The following is a 20121-nucleotide window of genomic DNA, read 5'->3' as shown; positions in this document are numbered from 1 at the left end:
AATGGAACCTTCTCTATGGTAGTTCAAAGACAAAGTTAGCTGGGTAGAAAGGCAAGTGGGTCCGGGCTGTATGAATCAAGAGCCAGGAGCTCCAGCGGTACCCAGCGAGGGGTCGCAGGGTCTCAACCCGTATCACACGAGCCTACGCCGGCAGCACGATGGGCAGCAGCCGCGTGGGGGCGGCGCAGGGCCGGGCGCTGCGGGGCGTTGCGGGGCGGAGCAGCGCCGAGCCGGGCGGAGCCGCACCGCGCTGTGCCGAGCCGAGCCGTGCCGAGCAGTGCCCGCCATGGCCATCGCGCACATCGCCACCGAGTACGTCTTCTCCGACTTCTTGCTGAAGGAGCCGCCCGAGACGCGCTATAAAGGGCTGCGGCTGGAGCTGGCGCTGGATAAGATCGTTACTTGCATCGCCGTGGGGCTGCCGCTGCTCCTCATCTCCCTCGCCTTTGCCCAGGAGGTCTCCATCGGTAACCGCCCCCCGCCGCCCCCTCCCCGCGGCACACAAAGGCTTGGGCGGGGCGGGGGCAGCGCGGCGAGCCTCGGGGTTTGGGGGAGGGCTCAGTACTGTGGGTAGGGGGTCCGCTCGGGGTCAGGGCAAAGGGCCCCTTAGGGGTGTTCGAGAGCCGTGGAGATGCGGCAGTGAGCGACGTGGGCATGGTGGGGGTGAGCCGGGGTTGGGCATGGTGGGCTTAGTGGGCTTTTCCAACCTGAATCATTCCTTGATTCAATGAAAAACGTAATGTGTGGCACTAATCAGATCTCAAAGTGCATAATAGATAAGGTGCTTCTAACCATCTAATGCCATGCCTGTTGCAGTAGGTGTGGTTTTGACCCAGAACTTGGAAACAACCAAGCGGGACAGCTGAGAACAGCCACGTTCTGTGGTACTTTGGTCAGTCAGAGGCTGAGAGGGCATAGAAGCATTTCTATAAACAAACCTTTTCATTTTACATCAGAAGTGCACTTGTCTTCTTGAAGCAATGAAAAAGAAGGCTTTCGTTTTATGGGCTGTGCAGGTGCACAAAGTAGCTCATGCATGGATCTGTTCTTCATTTTCCTCTCTGAAAGCACCGTGTCTAGCTCAGTTGCCCACCAAGGTCTCTCTGCTGAGCCCTGCAGCAGTTATTTCTTTTATTTACATAGAATCATTGAGCCATTGAATGGTTTGGGTTGGAAGGGACCACAGAGCCCACCCACCCAACCCCTGCCATGGGAAGAAAGTTTGAAGCTTAAAAGCCAGCTCCTGTATTTCATAAAGGAAAAGACCAACGTTGTGCTGGCAGGCCCCGGTGTGAGCAAAGCTACCCACGTGGTTTCCATACAGAAAGTGATAGTGGCTCAGCGTGCTGCCTGTGCCACACGCTGCTGCTGCACTGCCTGCTGGGCAGGAGCTCTTCTTTTTAAGGTGTTTTGAGGGGTGTGTTGGGTCTTAGCACTTCTGTGGGCGCTGGTGTGGAGCCATCGGGGATGGTAAGGAAGCATTTGTTTCAAACACTTCCTGATATACTTGTGCTTTTTAGCTCAGGGCTGCTAAACTGAGAGAAAATGGTAGGGTCTGTTTCAGGTCTGAGGAAGGGCAACCCCAAATCTGGAGTGGTTGTGAAAGCACCGTGTGAGTCACCACATGGAAATATCTCTTCCTCTGTATATAAAAAAGGCATGCACTTCGCAAAACTGAGTGCTCAGATCCTATTTCTATTGTGATAATTACGTTCTTCCCACCTAAAGTACCTTGGCAGCTTCAGCTGTTGCCTTCCTGCTCTGTTTGGTACTCAGTTACAACACGGGGGGCCAATAACTGCAATTTTGATCCCACCTGTGTTTGCTATTGGTTATGTGAAACGATTCATGCCTTTGCAAAGGTTTTCTGATGCTATCAAGTAACTTCTAGTTTTGATAGAAGTTTCAGGTAGCAGATGAGATTCAGTTTGTGTATTGCAGAGGATTTCTATGCAGGAGGCAGGGTAACATCCACAGTGCTCTGTCAGGGAGCCCTGCAGGTTGGTTGGCATAGCACGTGGCCCCTGGTCTTTAATAAAGGTCCTTTCCAACTCAAATGATTTTATGATTCTATGTATGGCTCATGTGTTGCTAGCTTGACTTAATCCTCTTTATGATGTCTGTGCTTATTATATGACATAACAAACCCCTTGGAAAGGTTCCCAGGACCAGGAGACCACTGTGTGCTAAGTAAAGACACTTAAGAAACTCGGGCATTACCAACATGAAGTTTTAGGTAGCACTATGAGCTTATCAGTTGTGACAGGTTGGGAAGTGCCTGACCACAGACCAGCCCACAGCAATGATATGTGTCTGTCAACGTGAGAATTTGTAGCATATTCAATTTATTGTCTCTAATGATCTCAGGTTGCCCCCACTTTGCTGTGCTGGAGTTGTCCATAGATGGGGAGGCCCTACCTTGTGCCATGCATACCATGGGATTAATGTTCCCAGTGACCATCTTGGTTTTTCCAGCTGGTGGCTGTGTGCTGAGATGCGGGCTGTGCCTTGTGCTTTTACTTGCTGAAACTGGGAGCATTCATGAGAGGACTGAGTGCAGAGCAGTGCTTCTCACCCTCCCCAAACTCTCTCCACTCCAGAGTGAAGAATTTCTCCCTAGCAGCTAACCTAATTTTTCCCCTTTTTACATTAAAGCCATTTCCCCCTTGTCTCATCACTATCAGACTGTGCAAAAAGTTGGTCTCCCTCCTGTTTATAGGCTCCCTTCAGGTACCAGAAGGCTGCAGTGAGGTCCCCCAAAGCCTTCTTTTCTCCAGGCTGAACAAGCTCAGCTCCCTCATCCTTTCTTCACTGGGAAGGTGCTCCAGCTCTCTGGGCATCCCTATGGCCTCTTCTGGATCCACTCCAACAGCTTCACAACCTTCTTGTATTGGGGGCCGGTGCAATACTCCAGATGGGGCCTCAGAAAAGCAGAGTAGAGAGGAACAATCTCCTTCATTGCCCTGCTGGCCTCTGTTGATGCAGCCCAGGTTATAGTGGGTCTTCCAGGCCACAAGTTCACACTGCTGGCTCATGTCACCCTGGATGTTCCAGCAATTTGCTGATCGTGGCTTTTCCATGGCAGCACATGTCGTGCTACTCTTCGGCACATAAAGAGCCCTCAAGTGTAGATCAGAAGTTACTGCTGTCAGGAACAGGCCTGCACCAAGAGCTCCCAACCCAAACCTGTAGCAACATTTGCTTCACTGACAAGTCCAAATTGTCTTTGGATGAACATCTTCATCTGTCAGCGAGGAGAATCTTTTCTGCTCAACTTTTACAGAACCAGGCTTTCGTTTCCTACAGAAATAATGGAAAGCTGTTTTGGGAGACCAGAATTTGTTCTAAAGCACCGTGGCCCTCTGATATTGCTAGAGGATTGGGGTAGCACCGGAGTAGCAGTGGAACCAAAGGTTCATGCAGCAGCTCTGAGCTGTTTCTCTTTCTTTGTATCTCACTGGTGGGAATTTCATTCCGAAGTTGTGTTTTTCCCCCCATTATTAAACAAACTTGTCACTCTGAAGGCCTTCCTGGTCAACACCTGCCTCTCTTCCCACTGTATGGTTTTGAGAGTTCCCTGAGAAACAGCTCCCAGCCTCTTGGGGAGGGACAGGTATCTACTGGCTCCTCTGCTTAAATACGGCATCACCTGGGCTTTGTGTTCTGCTGTCCCATTGCTGAAGTCAGCCTTGGCCAACAGTTGGTTTCTTCCTCCTGTACTCCCACGTATCTCCCTCCAAGATTCCTTCTTGAACACAGTGACTCCTTCACCCAGGTGCCACTTTGGTCCATAGGAGGCATCTATAAATCTAATAAGCACATTCCTTTTGGTCTGCTCTTAATACATGTGTGCACACCCACTCATCCAGTTTCTTCTCCTTTGGTATGCATCGGAACATCTTTTCTTGTATTTTTAAGTGTGAGGTTGTTTGTTGTTTTTTAATACTGGTGTGAAGAGTGTGTGTTGGATGGTGCCCGGCAGTCTGTACATTGTGTACGCGCTGCTTGATTTTCCTGTTTGTGATTGCTAATGTTGCTGATTCTTGCTGGATAAAATCAGGTATTTGAATATCATGGCTGGTTCATTTTGCCCAGTTCAACATTAATTAATGGCTGGGTTTTCATCTGAGCCTATGCAAATCTCTTCCCAATGATTGTGGTGCAGTAGGAAGCAGTAATTACTCACTGAAGGATTAATCTATTTAGATGCAAACCACCTGACCTCAGTTCAGGAAAAACAGTTTAATGTGCGGTTAACGTTGATTCTTGGAAGCTCTCCCTTTTAGTTTAGTTTCTTAATTAGATGCCTTGGTGGTAAGAGATGTGTCAGGCTGCTGGGGACAAAACCAGTGCTTCCTGCTGGTACCCACCTTGGTGAGGGATGAGGCACAGCCTGGGGTGTCACTTTGTCTGCCAGCAGTGCGGTCGTCTACTGAACTGGGACTCTCTCCTTCCTGTCAGGGGTTTTCCATGGGAGATGAAATGATGTCACCAGGGCAGGACGTCCACCTGTGGGCTGCCCCATGCTGGATAGGAGCTGTGGAGTCACCAGCTGCAAAAGAAATGGGTTTTCCAGTCCCAGGCACAGAGGAGGCACTGGGTGCTGTTGCCTAGGTGGGCATGAAGCTTTGTGGTGCTGGGCAGTGTGACAGCTTGACTTGCTGCTTTCTGGCTGAGGTGACACAGGTGTGTCTTTGTGCCCCTTTGGAGGGGAGAAGGAAGGCAAAAAAGAGTGTAAAATCATGATGACTTTCAGATGCATTGAGTAATCTGTGTTCGGTGGAGATAATGCACGAAGATGTAATCTCTTTGCACCATAGTTGGTACAAAGGTGTACTTATATTAACAGGACAGCACTAAGTTAATGAAATAGCAGGGTGGTAACTGGAGAGTCCCCATCTCCTGCTGCTATCTGTCTCTGGGCTCCTGGCTGAAGGTCTGAAGGTTCCAAAGTCCGTGCCGAAGTGCTGTGGATCTGAAGAGCTGAGCTTGCTGCCCTGGGATTGCTGTGCCTGTTCTGGTAGGAAGCTGTGCCTACACCGCCTTGGAGGCTGCCTTGTGGATCACTGATTGAAGGGCTCTCTCACTTTCACTGATTTCCCACCCATTCATGAGAATGAACACATTGCACGTCATTCTTCTCGCAGATGCACAGACACAGACAGGACAAAGCATCTTGCTGAACACTTCTGTTGCTCGCCCAATGAAAGGGCTACTTGTTTCCTGCTGCACTCGGGGCACAGCCAGCAGCAGGGGGTTTGTTAGGGAAAGCAGGGCATAAATGGACCCCATCAAGGACAGAGACACTCCAGTTGCATCCTTCTGCAAGTTATTTCTTCCACAGATAATGGGGATTCTCTGCAAAGCAGGAACTTCTGAAGCTTTGGGGGAGTCCAAGAGCTCATCTTGTGCCAAGTTAGTTAAACCACGTGAGCTCTTGGCTGATAAACAGCAACTTGTTTTCCATAAGGGAGGCTTGTGGACAGATCAGACCCCGTCATTATGATTCTACAGCCTCAGAAATAATTGTCATAGTGAGTCATAAGGAAAAGCTTTCATTTATAATGCCCCTAAACTGTGCTACATTGTAAGAAGGCTGTACAAGTTACAAGGCTAATGCAGTCATCTGTTACAGAAGCAGTTCTTATTCTCTAGGGACTAAAATAGCAAAGGGGCACAAGAGTCTTATACAGAAACATACTCTCATAGAGCATAAAGTGGTGCCGTCTAGCACTAACTTTAGGAAAAGGAAAGAAAAAAGTAGCAGTATTTCCCTGTTTTGCTCTTTTGATATTTATGTTGTGTTGGAGGAAGCGTCGGAGGCTGTTCTTGGCATAGAGTTCCTCAGGGAAGGGCCACCTCCACTTTGTGTAATCATCTGGTGAAGCAGCTGTAGCGTTTCAGTGTCTAGGAAAGCCCACTGGAAACTACATTTTGCTGTGGCTGTCAGAGGCTCCAAAGGGAAAACAAAACCCCTCATGCTGTGTTGCTGACTCTCACCTAAGGGGCCACTGATGCTCCCTATCAAATAAACACCCCTCCTCCTTGATATATGTTTCAGGAAGACTTAGCTGCTGCCTGTAAGCTGGTCAGTGCAGAATTTAGCCCTAAGGCTGAGGCTGTTCCTGTTGCCACTTAGTGCCTCGATCTGACATTTAATTGCCAGAGCAGCTGGAGAAGTGCTGGGAGTGAGTGGAGATGGCTGTGGTGTACCTGGCCTTGGTCAAAGCATGACCCTGTGCTGATGAGAATGAACCTGGAGACCCTTGGAAGAGCCTGGAGACCACTCCTGCTCTGCTAGGAGTTACAGCAGGGCTAACCATGATCCCTTCTGCTCTGTTTTCCAGGTGCCCAGATAAGCTGCTTTGCCCCCAGCTCCTTCTCCTGGCGCCAGGCTGCCTACGTGGACTCCTATTGCTGGGCAGCAGTACAGCAAAAGCAGCCAACCTACAACAACCTGGAGAACATTCCCCTCTGGCTCCATAAAGTACGTACACAGGTCTCCTCACAGAAACACTGACCACATGTAGAAGCCTGCCTTTACATTCCCTTTCTCATTCCTCCTCTTTTGCCCAAAGAAGTTGTGGATGCCCCATCCCTGGAAGTAGAAGGTGTCCCTGTCCTGGCAGGGTTTTGGAACTGGATGATCTATAATGTCCCTTCCAACCCAAACCATTCTATGGATGCTGTGATTCTATGATTCTTCCCTGGCGTTATCCCTGGCTTTGACTTGACTTTCTGTTTTTAGAGAGAATGTTTTCTTTGTCTTACTTCCAAAGGGGTAGAGCTGGAAGAGACATTTTGTGCTTATAAATACCCTTATTTAGAAACCCTATCTGATTGCTAGGATAACAAATGTCCCCAGTTCTCTGACAAAGGAGTGATGTTGATGTGTTGCCCTGGAGATGGGTGCCCAACATGTCTTTGAAGAAGAACTACTTTAACTCAGGATGCAAAACACAGCAGCTGACTTAACACTGTATCAAAACCTTAATTTCGGAAAGCAGGATAGTAAAACATTTGATATTTTTGTTGTATTATACTTGGCCAGTTGGAGAAAGTTGGACTCAGGGCAGATATGGGAGAGCTGAAGTGTATAATGGACAGCAACATGTTTTTCAGTCTGCTTTTTCAGGTTGTTCCCATTGAGCCTTTCACTGCTGCAAGCAGAGCAGCATCATGCTGAGTGCTCAGTAAGGGGCCTATTCCGTGGCTACAAAGTGCAGTGGGTTCTGAGATACCTGAGATGGCTCAAAGGGGTTGGCTCAGTTTTGACTTGGGTTGCAGATTCTGACTTAAATGCTTGGGCAGTGCTGATGATGAAGTCAAAAACGCTGCAGGAGCTCAGTGGTTGCGTGGGTTTTGTTTTGTGCTGCCCTTTTATTACCTTACCCATTTATTACATGTTCAAGCCACAGCTTTGTGTCCCAGCAAATAACCTCAGTGGCCATGGGGTGAGGACCTGGTGTTAGTGATAGTTTGGCTCTGGCACCTGCAGTGCCTGTTTTTCTGCGTTCTGCTGGCACATCCAATGCCTCAGCTTTTATTGTCCAGTCAGCTGGTTGGATCTGCTGGTTGGATCTCCTTGGGCAGACTGTCCAGGGCTATCTCTGATTCAATTCTTGCCCCGGAGCCCTGGCTGTAAGGGTTCACTACTGCCTTCCCCAATGATTTCCACTCATAACTTGGACCTAGAGGACCTTCATTTCATGAATGTTAAAAGCCAGAGTTGTTGGCTTCCAACCTGAACTCATCATTGCTCAATGAGTGTCCTAGCTCACTTCAGCCAGGCCTGCAGAGACTGAAGCTGCTGGGATATCAGTCTGCTTGGGCAGGTGGGGCCTTAACCTGCAGAGCTGGATGCCTTGCTCCCTCCCTCTGTCAAGGAAATGACTTCTTGTTACCTTCTCTCTTTTAGTTGAACTTTATGCTACAGTTGATAGCTGGCAATTGCAGCTGTAAGTCTCTTAGTTTGCCAGCTATGGCAAATAAGCCTTCGTGTCATACTGACATGACGCAGCCCATGTTAATTTGCTGACTGGTGCTGTCTCAGGAATCTCTGCAAGGCTCTTATTGCCACAGTTCTTCTGTGGCAGATGGTGTGTGATGTTTCCTTGGGAAACCCTGCAGGCTGGCAGTGAGCAGTGAGTCCAAACAGATGAGTCACAGCTTGTAACTGGGCTGGGGTGCCTGGGCCGAACCTCTGCACCCATGCTTGGCCCCCAGCCCTGCCGCTGAGCCAGCTGTCAGAACTGCACATGCTGCTCGGAGGCCAGCCAGTGGGATGGGATGGAAGGGAATGGAATGGAATGGCTAGTTGGAAGGACCTACAGAGACCATTAAGTCCAGTTGCCTGACAACTTCAGAGTTAACAAAAACTTAAAGCATACTATTGTGTTATCCCTCAAGTGATGCTTAAGGATACAGCAGAGGTGACCTGCTGTTGCCACTGCTGAAATGTACCACCCACCGCCTCACTGTGCTCACATCCGCTGTTGGGTTTCCAAAAAGTTTCAGCCAGCATCCATAAATGTCAGTGGGAGCATTTCTTTCTGCATGGGGGAATTCAGTGACACACCTTTGCTTCATCCACGCTTCCACGTCAGACACTGTTTTGTCAGACTACCCCCCCTGCTGCCATCTGTCACGCAGCAACAAAATGTAATGGGATATTGATGGGAAGGTTCAGCCTCTACTGCCATCCCACCAACATTCATCTCTGTGGTCATGGGCCAGCGTAATAAAAGAAGAGGCAGCCCTCATATTCGCTCCCTTTATGCAGTTTGCTTCTCATCTCTAAAGATGATGGTCTGTTTTGGTAATACATAACTTTGTTTTGAACTGGAATGGAAACAAGCTTTTGGCCACCCTGAGTGCCAGTCTAGTCAAGGAGAAGACTACTGTAAAGCCTTTTAATCCATCATAAACATTATACAGGTACAAACAGGAGACCAATGAGAGGGGTGGTCAGCAGGGATAGGGAGGTGATTGTCCCTCTCTACTCTGCTCTTGTGAGGCCCCATCTGGAGTACTGTGTCCAGGTGTGGAGCCCTCAGTACAAAAAAGATATGGAGATTTTGGAAAGGGTCCAGAGGAGGGCCACGAAGATGATCAGGGGGCTGGAGCACCTCCCCTATGAGGACAGGCTGAGGGAGTTGGGTTTGTTCAGCCTGGAGAAGAGAAGGTTGCGGGGTGACCTCATTGAAGCCTTTCAATACCTGAAGGGAACTTACTCCCAGGAGGGGAGCAAACTCTTTGAAAGGGCTGATAATAGCAGGACTAGGGGAAATGGTTTTAAGTTAAAAGAGGGAAGATTTAGGTTGGATGTTAGGGGGAAGTTCTTTACTAGGAGAGTGGTTAGGTCCTGGAACAGGCTGCCCAGGGAGGTTGTGGATGCCCCGTCCTTGGAGGTGTTCAAGACCAGGTTGGACGGGGCTCTGGGCAACCTGATCTAGTAAAGGCGTATGTTTGGTGGCCCTGCTAGGCAGGGGGGTTGGAACTACATGATCCTTGAGGTCCCTTCCAACCCGGGTCATTCTGTGATTCTGTGATTATCTTAGTGGCTCTTGGTAGGCACCAAACACAGCAACCAACAAGGTGTGGGGCAAGTAATAGAACTGAGATGTACTGTGGACCTGCTTTCTGAGTTGCTTGTCTGTAGATATACAAACCCTCCTGAGGTCCTTTAGTGCGCTGTTGATATGATTACCATCACAGTTGTTACCAGCTTGGTGTTTATACAGCTTCCCAGCTGGCTGAGGATTCCTCATCTTTCACCTATAAAGCCCCACCCAGAAGGATTAGGGGCTGTCAGGGTAAGGAAACTAGAACACATACATTTCTAAGCCACTTTTTGTGCAGTGTTACAGCTAGTTTAGTCGCATCAGCCTTAGTATTTGAAGCTGAATAAACAGCATTTAAGCTGTATTGCAGCAGAAAGCAAATAACAGGAGGAATAAAAAAGGTCATGCGTGGTTTGAGGTTCACTTTCAGTTCTGGAGACAGGACAGTCTCTCAACCACGTGGCAGCCTTTAGAATGATGAGTCATTTACAGCTCACGCTTCTGCTCTGAAAGCTGGTGAAACATCTCCCATCATCTGCAATAGTAATAGGGTTGTATCCAGAGGGAGCTTAATAGCTTTGGTTCTGGAAGAATTTGTTGCTGTCAGCCAGTTTGGGGCATGCTTCGTTTGCTTGAACTCTTCCCATTGGCACATAGGAATTTGGGGCTGCAGAAGCTGGTAATTCATTTTAGTCTTATTATTTAATGAAAAATATTTTGACCGTAAATCAGTAGAAGTGTCTCAGTGCTTCCTTCTTTGTTTATTATTACCGCATGCCTGTCAGTTTTCTCAAGGCTGTTATTCAGACCCGGGCAGTTGAACAGCTTAGTGTTGCTTTTCAGAGAGTGTTATTACTGTGTTATTACTTCAGAGGTGATGAGGCCCTGGCACAGCTGCCCAGAGAGCTGTGCTGCCCCATCCCTGGAGGTGCCCAAGGCCAGGTTGGATGGGCCCTGGGCAGCCTGAGCTGATGGGGGGCAACCAGCCCATGGCAGGGGTTGGGGCTGGGTGGGCTTTGTGTTCCCTTCCAACCCAAACCGTTCTGTGAGTCTATGTTTCTGTGATTGTACCTAGTGTTTTGCCACTATTAACCATAGTACAAGTCTGAATGCTTGCAATCATTTTAATAGCGTTTGCCCAAAATAAATAAGGACTGAAGATGCTGCAAACTGAGGAGATGTTTTTTTCAGTAATGCCCCAGAGGTGGTTCTCACTTTCTGCCTGCTGTCTTCATCCAAGTCTCAGGTCCTGTCAAATAGATCACTGCACTGTTGGTGGCTGTTTTTAATTTGACTCTCAAGGCTGTACTTGAGCATATGAAGAAGTCATTAAAAAGCCCTTTCACCTTGCTTTCAGTCTGCTTACAGTATCTTAGTGTGGTTGACGCTGAGGATATGTCATAGAACCATAGAATCGTTTGAATTGGAAGGGACCCTTAAAGGCCATCTAGTCCAACTCATCTGCTATGAACAGGGACACCTACAGCTAGACCAGGTACTTGGAGCCCTGACCAGTGTGATCCTGAATGTCTCCAACGATGGGGAATCCACTTCTCTGGGCATATATAACAGGCTCTTTTAGGTTTTAGTCTGATTTTTTCCTCATCTACAGGAGAGTGTGAAAATGATGCATTTTTAAAACACAATTCTTTGGTTCAGTCATCTTATCTGTATAAATAAAATCATTACTTAGACATTTCTGTCTCATGTATGCATTTTGATTGTTGAATTAGCTGAGTTCTCAGTGATTAGTTCAAGGGACTGAACTATATGTCTTCAAGAAGGCAAGTCAACCTCTATGTGAACTGGGAGCTGAAACGTAGTGAGAATGGCTTATGTCATTCTGCATGTTCATCTGAACCAAAGTGTTCACAGCTTGCAGTAAGACGAGCAATCGGTTTGTGCAGGTAACTTTAATGGGAGAAGCAATTGCAGACACTTGAATAAATAGTCATGACTTTGTATTTTCTAAATAGATTTCTGGAGTTCTTACTCTGGGCATGAGGGTTATTTTTCTTCTCCATTCATAGATGTGATTCTGTGTTCAAGCTTGTGATTGATAGTATGGATTTAAAACTCCTCAACCTAGTTCTCATCAGGGATGTGAGAAAACAGCCCATCTCTGAGTGTAAGCATTTTGGTGTGCATAGCTGATTTGTTCAGAGCTAACCTTCATGGCTGCTCTTGCAAGTGAAGACTGAAAACCACATGAACCACATTCTGTGCTGAGATGGGGGATCGTGGCTCTACATCCTGACTCTTCTGTACATCCTGCTCAAGTCTGAGGTGCTCTTGGCCTTCAGGAGGAGTTAGGGTACAGCCTGTAAAGCATGCAGAGCTCAAGGTTAGTGGAGTTAAATGAGCTGCAGCAGTATGGGATGAGGGAATTGAGCACTTGGCTTTGTAGTGCTGGGCTTCCTTGGGAGCTCATGTTCTGACATGTGCTACTATCAGAGTAGGTGACAAACAAGGGAAGGTGCTTCCATTGGAGCTCAAATGTGCTTGGAAGAAAACATATAAGAAGATCTGGTTTTGGGTCTTTGGTGCATGCATTACTCTTGTGTGGAATCATAATCACACACTATAATAATCATAGAAACATAGAATGTCCTGGGTTGGAAGGGAACCATAAGGATCATCAAGTCCAAATCCTGGCAAATGATCAGGCATCACCTATGCTGAGCACCTCCCAAACTTGGAGCAATGTAATTGAAGCTCTTCTACTCTGTTTTTGAGTACCAGACTCATTTGACCTTTGCCTTTCCTTTTGTTTTCCTCTTGCACTGGGTGGAGATGGAAGCTGAGGGCCTCCGGGTCTTATAGCTCTTAACTTGCCTTTAGAAAGGAACTGGATAAACAGCAAAGGAAAAAGCTGAGTTTTACTTTTAGGGAAGTAACTTTCTCTGTCTGTATAGCTCTCAAGGTCAGTGACACTTCCCATTACATCTAATTACTACAAACTGCCCAGGACTGGAGCATCAGTTCCCCTTTTTTTTAGATTGCCTTTGAAGTAAATATATAAAAAGGGGCAGATTGCACATTCTCATGCACGTGTGAATGCCACAGTGTTGATTTCATAAAATGAGAAGTCTTTGTGCATGACTCTAAATGCAGTCAGATGAGCTGGATAATCCAAGTCTGTTGTTCTAAAACCTAGGACTCGTGCTGGATGACTTTGCATTTTCGCTTCTGCCCGTTGGTTCAGGACCCCAAAATGTAATGATTCAGAACAATTGGCTAGTTATGTAAGCCTGCTGTTAGCAAGTGGAACAAATGTCCTTCGTTTTTAAAAGGAGCCAGAATCCGTGAAGGATGGAGTGAAGCATCAAGTGCTGCGGAAGGTCTGACAAACACAGGCTTTCATTCCAAACCAAAAGAGCTGGGCTAATGGTTGTGCTGCTGCTCTGGTTTTGTGACCATTTGGAAAAGGACTTCATAGAGTTTCCTCATGCTTCCATCTGCTGCAGCTTTGGGGGTTTGAAGAACCTTGTAAGGCGAATTTAGCGACATGCTGTTGTATGCGTCCCAAGAGTATGATGGCTGTAGGTGAAGAAACAGTGGTGAAGGAGTCAGGGGGAAGAAAAAATGGAAGAAGGTTGTAGGAGGGCAAGGAGGTGGGTGGGCTTGGAGGAGGTCTGGGGCAGAGCATCACTTGCTACATAAGTGCAGGATGTGCCACCAGAGCCTTTGTCCGGGTAAAGAAAGACACAGAGACTGGGACAATGCAAGTTTGGGGCTGCATCTTCAGCGTGTCAACCATCGTGTCTCTTGCCATGTGTCTTATTGGCAGGAAATCTAAGGGGCTAACCAGACGCTGATGGTGCTTTTTCCAGTTGTGAGGATCAGAAAGGGAATTCATAAACCCTCTTATGCTTGTAAAATTTCAAAGGAATGAGTGGTGAATCCAAATCGTATGAACCAATGTAAGATGCATTGGTGGCTCCTTACTAATTTAGGGATGCTGTTTCTTTCTCTGCCTGGCACCAGTGGAAAGGTGTTAAGAGGTGTATGGCAGGAGTAAGTTAAGTCAAACAGGTTTGTAGCAATCAGTTTAGCCTTTGTTGAGGCCCGTGGAAAAGGTGCCACAATTTCATGGTGGAAAAGCTCCTACTTTGTGATAAATAGAAGAAAGAAAGACTTGAGGCTGTTGTGCTTCATGCCTTCGTCAGCCCCTTTCCCTAAGCAATGGGAACTATTGTCGGGGTTGTCATAGCTTTATTTTGCTTTTTTTTTCTAGTGGTAAGTGCTTTTTTTTAAGCTCTAAGTAGCACTGAGGTTACTGGAGCAGAGCAAAGGGGGATTTGACTGCCCTGCGTGTCCCTGGTAACGAAAAGTCAGTTTAGTAGAAACAATTAAGGAAGGTTCTTGGGAACGTAATGGGCTTATGGGGAATGTAATAAGTTTATGGGGGATGATGGCTGGTTTATTTTATACCCAGGTGGAGCCTAATCTGAACTTTTCTCCCTTCAGTTCTTCCCATACATCCTTCTGCTCGTGGCCATCCTGCTGTACCTACCATGCCTGTTCTGGCGCTTCACGGCAGCACCTCACCTCTCTTCAGACCTGAAATTTATCATGGAAGAACTTGACAAAGCCTATAACAGAGCAATCAAAGCTGCTAATAGTGTCCGTAGCGGAGACACCAGGGACCCCGCTGACTTCATTCCAGCTGCTAATGAAAACGTGACGCAGAGGTAGGACTGCAGCTTGGCTTTCTGTGCTGTTCTCCTTAAGCTCTGAATGGATGTGGCGCCTGCCCTCACAAAGAGATTTGTTGTGAAAGATTCGGTGGTGGCTCAACACCTTTTAAAACCGATTAAATAAAAAGACATTGGAAATCACTACAGTGAGCATTTGGAGCTGGAACTTGCATTTTTGTTTTGTTTTTTTTTGACAAAGAAAACATTTGATTAGCTCTTCTCTTTATTAATTACCTGAGATATCCTGTGTGGTTTTTATTTCATTGTAACAGGTGTTGATTAGTTTTACCCACTGAGATAAGAAAACAAGAGGGGCTGCAATCCTCACTTGTCAGTGCGAGGCAGAGCCTGTACCTTGTCTTCTGCCCTTTTAGATCTGGGTCTGCAGAGTTCCTGGGTAAAGCAAAGTAAACAGCACCAAACACAACAGCAAAACAAACAAAAACCATGCAACAACCCCCCCAAGGAAAGAAAGAAAATCAAACAACATAAGCAAAAAAGCAAGCCCTGTGATCAAATCAGTGCTGTGCTCCAACCAGATCCAGAGTCTGCTTCACCCTCAGTGGGGCGCCCATTTCTCTATGCGTGCTGTTGTAGGAGCAGTGCATTGGGAACCCTGGAGATATGCTCCTCTGTCCTTGCCTTGGCAAGGGAAAGGCTATAGAGTGCATTGTAAGCTGAATGAGTGCCTGGGAGTCTGTTTTGCCTTGTGGATGTACACACTATGCCTGTTTCATATTGAAAGGAATAAAAAGGTTTTTTTGCTGTGAGGAAAACATCCTTTTTCCATTTTCCAACATCTGTGAGTGGCTTTTTCTGTGTAAGATTGTCATTATTCTTCATGTAACTACTGTCATCTTCCCGTTGACTATAAATAGATCTACTGCTGATTTACCCCAGTAGGGGAAAACCCAACCTTGTGTCTACTGTCAAGGATTAGGCTGATCAGAAATTTCAGATAGGTGCATCATCCAATCCGTGTGACTTAGGGTTTTTTTTCTCTCTCTTGCAGCTTGTGGGAAATCTCCGAAAGCCACTTTAAATACCCGATTGTGGAGCAGTACTTGAAGACAAAGAAGAATTCCAAATGCTTGATAATCAAATACATCTTCTGCCGCTTACTCACTCTCGTGATTATTTTCGTTGCCTGTCTCTATCTGGGCTACTACATCAGCCTCTCCTCTTTGAGCGACGAGTTTCTCTGCACCATCAAAACAGGAATCTTAAAGAACGACACGACTGTTCCAGAAGTGGTTCAGTGCAAGCTGATCGCTGTTGGTGTCTTCAAGGTGCTCAGCTATATTAACCTGATAGTCTATCTCCTCGTGATGCCGCTGGTGGTGTACGCAATGTTTGTTCCCTTCCGGTGGAATTCGGGCATTCTCAAAGTGTATGAAATCCTGCCGACTTTCGACGTTCTGAAGCTGAAGTCCAAGAGTTTAGATGACTTAAGCCTTTACATCCTCTTTCTCGAGGAAAACGTGAGTGAGCTGAAATCATATAAATGCCTCAAAGTGCTGGAGAACATTGCGGTTTCCGAGAAGTTTGATGTCATGCAACTTCTGATAAACCTTGGCACAATTAAGACAGATACTATTGATGGGAAGCCAGGGACGGCTGTGCCAGGGAAGCTGGAGGAGACAACTGTAGAAGAGCTGGAAAAAGATGCAACAGAGCTACAAGGTAAAGTGGCCTAAGCTTTCTTTAAAAGAGAACAAGGGAAAAAAACTGAACCTATAAGTTAAAAAAATCATTAGTAATGAGCAAAGCCAGTGGGATCTAGGTGTGCATTCTATCAAAAACACTTTAATATGTTCTACAAGAAAATGGACCTGCTTATACTTTTCTACGTCATCTGCAGTACAACTGCTATGACTTCATTTACGTGTGCTGAGTCCGGGATAGCAGAAAACTTAGATTAATGTGAAAATAAGTGTGATATTCAGAAAAGCTGCTGGCAGAGAAACTGAAACTGGCAAAAATAAAGTGGAAGTGAGGCCAATGAAAGTGCTTTGTTCCTTAAGCAGAGAGGAGGGCAGATCGTCTGCAAAGTGGTTTTTGCCAAAATGGTGAGTCAGGATCTGGATTGGTGCTCTTGTTCTCTGAATAGTCCCATCATCTTCCGGACTGGCTCTGAGCAATTGTTAGAGAAGGTGTGGGGTTAGTATATCTTAAATGTGATTCTAATCCAGTGCCAAGTTACTGAAGAGAAGCCAGATATCCAGAGAGAGGCAAAAAGGGATGGAAAATCTTTCTTCCCACTTGATGGAAACACGGCCACTGTTGCAGGTGTCCCTGCTGAAGCAGCAGGCCACCAGCACCTACATCCTCCCATTGAAACAGCTCAGCCCCATGGCCTGCCTCCTCACCAAGTCTTTCACTTGCAGAAGTGAAGATGCTTTGGAACATTCAGCAGCACAAAAACATGAAATCTGCTTTCTTTTCAGTTAACATTACCCTGCACTTAATACCAAAAAAGAAGCAGCAGTGTTCAGAGGGTAATTGTTCCTCCGTGCTTTGGTCAAGCACTTCTTGGCTGAGGTTTGGAGAAGTGAATTTATACAGCAGGGGAAATAAGAAGGAACAGTGAAGATTATTTTAACCTGTACAAGGAACACTTCTGGCAGCCAGCTCTAGAGGAGAAAGCTGGAGTACTTTGGGTAGAATATCGTTTTCCTTTTAAATGTGACCCTTTTTGAAGATACAGGTGGGTTGGTTTGCTGGGAGGATTGAGGAGCCCAATGTTGAGGTGTCTGCTTAACAACCTGAAGAAGCTACGGAAAATCTGACTCATTTTTACCGAAAAGCAGAACTTTTGAAACTATTTTTATTTCAGAAAAAACACTTCAGAGGCTTCGAGTTTCCTTTTGTTTAGAGCAGAACAAACTGATGCTTGATGATATGTTAAAATATGTTACAGGGAAAGGCTGCCACGTGGTGACTTGCTCTAGCTGGGACAGCCCTCTTGTTCCAACAGATGGATCCCACTGTCCACCAGCAAAGATTCTCCCATTGCTCCCCATCTTTTAATCTATCGCTAGTGATGTCTTGTTTTAATTAGCTTTAATCGAATTGATTGGTGTTAACAAAATTGTGGTAGATGTTGACTTTGGAATACACAGGAGGAGACACTGGCCAGGGTCTGGGATAAGAGGATGGGGCATCACAGAATCACAGAGTGGTTGATGTTGGGAGAGACCTCTGGGTCCATTTGGCCCAACCCCTGTTCCAGCAGGGACACCTAGAACAACGCTGAGTGATTTGCTGGCTTCTCACTTCTAAGAGCTTTCTTTCTGCTTAGTTTTGGCAGACCGTGATGCAAGTGGCCACGCGAGCCCAAAAGAAGATAAAAAGCTTCGCCAAAGACTTATCGACTCTTCGTGTTGATGCCTTCCAGCCACTGCGTGCAGGAGCTTCATGCTGCTGCAAGAGGGCTTTCCTCTGCCTCCACTGTGCTGAACACAAGGTGCTGCTCTGCTCTTCGAGTGCAACTGTCCCAGGAGCCCGACAGCTCCTCAGAGGACAGGCCAGTTTACAGACTGCTTGTTGAATAACAGGCATCAGTCACATACCCAAAAAAGCATGCTGGAGACTTTCAGTATTTCTTTAAGGAAAAAGAAAAAAACACACAAAGAACCAAGAAGTAAAACAAAAAAGAATCCCTATTGTGAGTAACAAGTGAAATGCACTCAGTGCACATGAAGGCAGCATCAGAAAAGAGCTCTATTGGGTACAGAGGTGGGAAACACAGCCCTGCACGTATCAAAAAGAGATGGCCATGCTGTGTTCTGACATGCTGCTCCACTGGGTTTGGCCGTCTTGTTGAGGCATGTGGGGGGTTTCTGCCCTATTGAAGGGGTTTGTTTGTTTGTTTGTTTGTTGAATCTGGTTAATGCATGTACCAGGTGGTGCCTGGCCACTGGTCTTAGCTGTGTCTTCATGGGAAAAATAGGGGTTGTTGTGTTCATCCCGAGATGCTTTGAGTCATCTCAGTAGCAAAGTGTGGGATTACTCACTTGGCACTGCCAGAAGAAGGATCTGCAGTCGTAGTGTAAGGGGGTACTGCAGATGGTAGGGGCTCTGATTTTTCTATGCTTTCATAAAATAATGTCTTAACATTTTTTATACAGGCTGTAATGATACGCAAACTAAATGTTGGGCTCATTTCTGTTGTCAGTTGGTTTGGTCTTAGTGACTAATGTATCCTTCTGGGAGTTTAGATCAGAGAGGTTGGCTCCATTTTGTAATGATCTGTAGAAATTCTTTTTTATGTTTGTATATTTGAACGGGTTTCAATGTGTTTGTGGTATCAGGTGCAAAGCTGTGCTGTTTTCCAGTACCCACCTGAGAAGTTACTCTCAGTGTACTGGAGCGGCACCTGAGCGCCTCAGCAGAACTAAGCACCCCATAGGCAATATGACAGGGATGTATGCACATAGAAGGGTTGCTCTCCTCCCATGTCCCATGACTGAATTGTAATTAAAGATAAGAAGCAGAAGAGGTTTGGACGAAGGAAAGAGGAGTGTTCGTTAACAGGAAAAGTGTCCCAGCTTGTTATTGTATGGTTTGGGGAATGTAGCATTCAGCTTTTGTGTCATCCCGCTCTGCCCAGATCCTCTACCTTCTGTTAAGATAAATATGAACTTTGTCTTGGATTGTGGGCACAGGGTTGGGTGGGTGGAGGTGCGATGGTCACGGTGACAACATCTATATTTCACAGATGCTATATGCACACTTCATCATCTGTGTTATCGTAACTGAAGTCACTTGCCTGTCACCTCCTCTAGGCTGTCTTTTTAATGCCTGTTATGGCTAAGTAAGCCTTCCATTTTCCAGTTCATCCATGTCTTTTGTTCTTGCCTGTTAGCATTCTCCATGCTGAGAATGAGGAAGAAAAGAAGAATTCGTGTTACAGCCTTTGCACTGAACTGTTGATGTGCTGCAGCAGATTTGAAAGAGATAATGCACCTGCTTGAGTTGGCTGCTCTTGCTAGACAAGTGGGTCCCAAGTGCTGCTATAAGACACACTGTGCTGGTTTTACAAGAACACGTTGGTTATTGTACAGTTTCCATCTAAGAGGAACTTTATTGGAAAGAAAGTCTTGAAGTCATAATATTGTGCCAGTTCTTTATATAGGACTGTAGCACAGCGTGCAGTCCTAATGTGTACAGCATTACTGGCAAGAAGTGGGGCGTATGTTGGGTATGGCCTGAGCTGCTGCATTCTTCTCCCGTTAAACCCACAACCACTCTGACCTTTTCTATACTGTCTCTGGTGGTGCTGGTGCCTGGTATGCATGGGTAATGCAGGTGCACTGCTCTACAGCAGTGTGGTGTGTTGGTCGGATGTGTAACCTGACATGGATTGGCACAACTAGGTCCAGCCACATCAATCTTACTCTTAAGGACCATCTCGTGGATGCCTTCCGTAAGGCTCCCTGATGTCACCGCCTCTTCCAAGTCTGCATTTCAGAGAGAGAAGTGTGCAAATACTCCTGAAGGACTAAGATGAGCTCACAGCGTGGCCATGATCTGCTGCCCTCTCTGCTGATCCCAGTGCAGATGCTCCTGTGCTGCTGTCATTCAGAGAAACTCCTTTGGTTGTCTGCCCCTTGTGCTTTGGATGTTTTCAGAGGAGCAGTAGTGCAATACTAAGGTTTAGTGATATGGGTGTGTTTGAACTGTTTGGTATAAGTAAGAAGCTCTTAGTCTTTAAAACATGAAGCTCCTGGAGGTAGTATGTGTTTCATGATTATGAACGGTACCTTTTACTAACTCTTGTTGTGTTTTAATAGTGCGACTCGCTGCAGTGAGTCTCTTGTTGTCTTCCAAGGTTTTCAATAAAGCATGGATCCATT

At 46.5% G+C, this 20121-nt stretch overlaps 1 protein-coding gene across 1 annotated transcript; it reads left to right on the top strand.

Moving 5' to 3' along the window:
- Positions 1-228: 228 nt before the first annotated feature.
- PANX1 (pannexin 1) lies at positions 229-20121 on the top strand. The gene is made up of 5 exons (XM_072339265.1): positions 229-467; positions 6348-6487; positions 14034-14257; positions 15276-15946; positions 17565-20121. Exons 1-5 carry the CDS (start codon positions 287-289, stop codon positions 17648-17650), a joined length of 1302 nt encoding a protein of 433 aa, XP_072195366.1. The 5' UTR covers positions 229-286; the 3' UTR covers positions 17651-20121.

The sequence above is a fragment of the Excalfactoria chinensis genome, chromosome 1 (genome assembly GCF_039878825.1).
Source record: "Excalfactoria chinensis isolate bCotChi1 chromosome 1, bCotChi1.hap2, whole genome shotgun sequence".
In the NCBI taxonomy this organism is placed as follows: domain Eukaryota; kingdom Metazoa; phylum Chordata; class Aves; order Galliformes; family Phasianidae; genus Excalfactoria; species Excalfactoria chinensis.
This window is presented reverse-complemented; position numbering and strand designations above follow the sequence as displayed.

Excerpts from the sequence above, each read along its gene's own strand:
- PANX1 (XM_072339265.1), top strand. The coding sequence starts at position 287 with ATGGCCATCGCGCACATCGCCACCGAGTACGTCTTCTCCGACTTCTTG. Across the intron at positions 468-6,347 it reads TGCCCAGGAGGTCTCCATCG|GTGCCCAGATAAGCTGCTTT; the intron begins GTAACCGCCCCC and ends TCTGTTTTCCAG. Across the intron at positions 15,947-17,564 it reads AGATGCAACAGAGCTACAAG|TTTTGGCAGACCGTGATGCA; the intron begins GTAAAGTGGCCT and ends CTTTCTGCTTAG.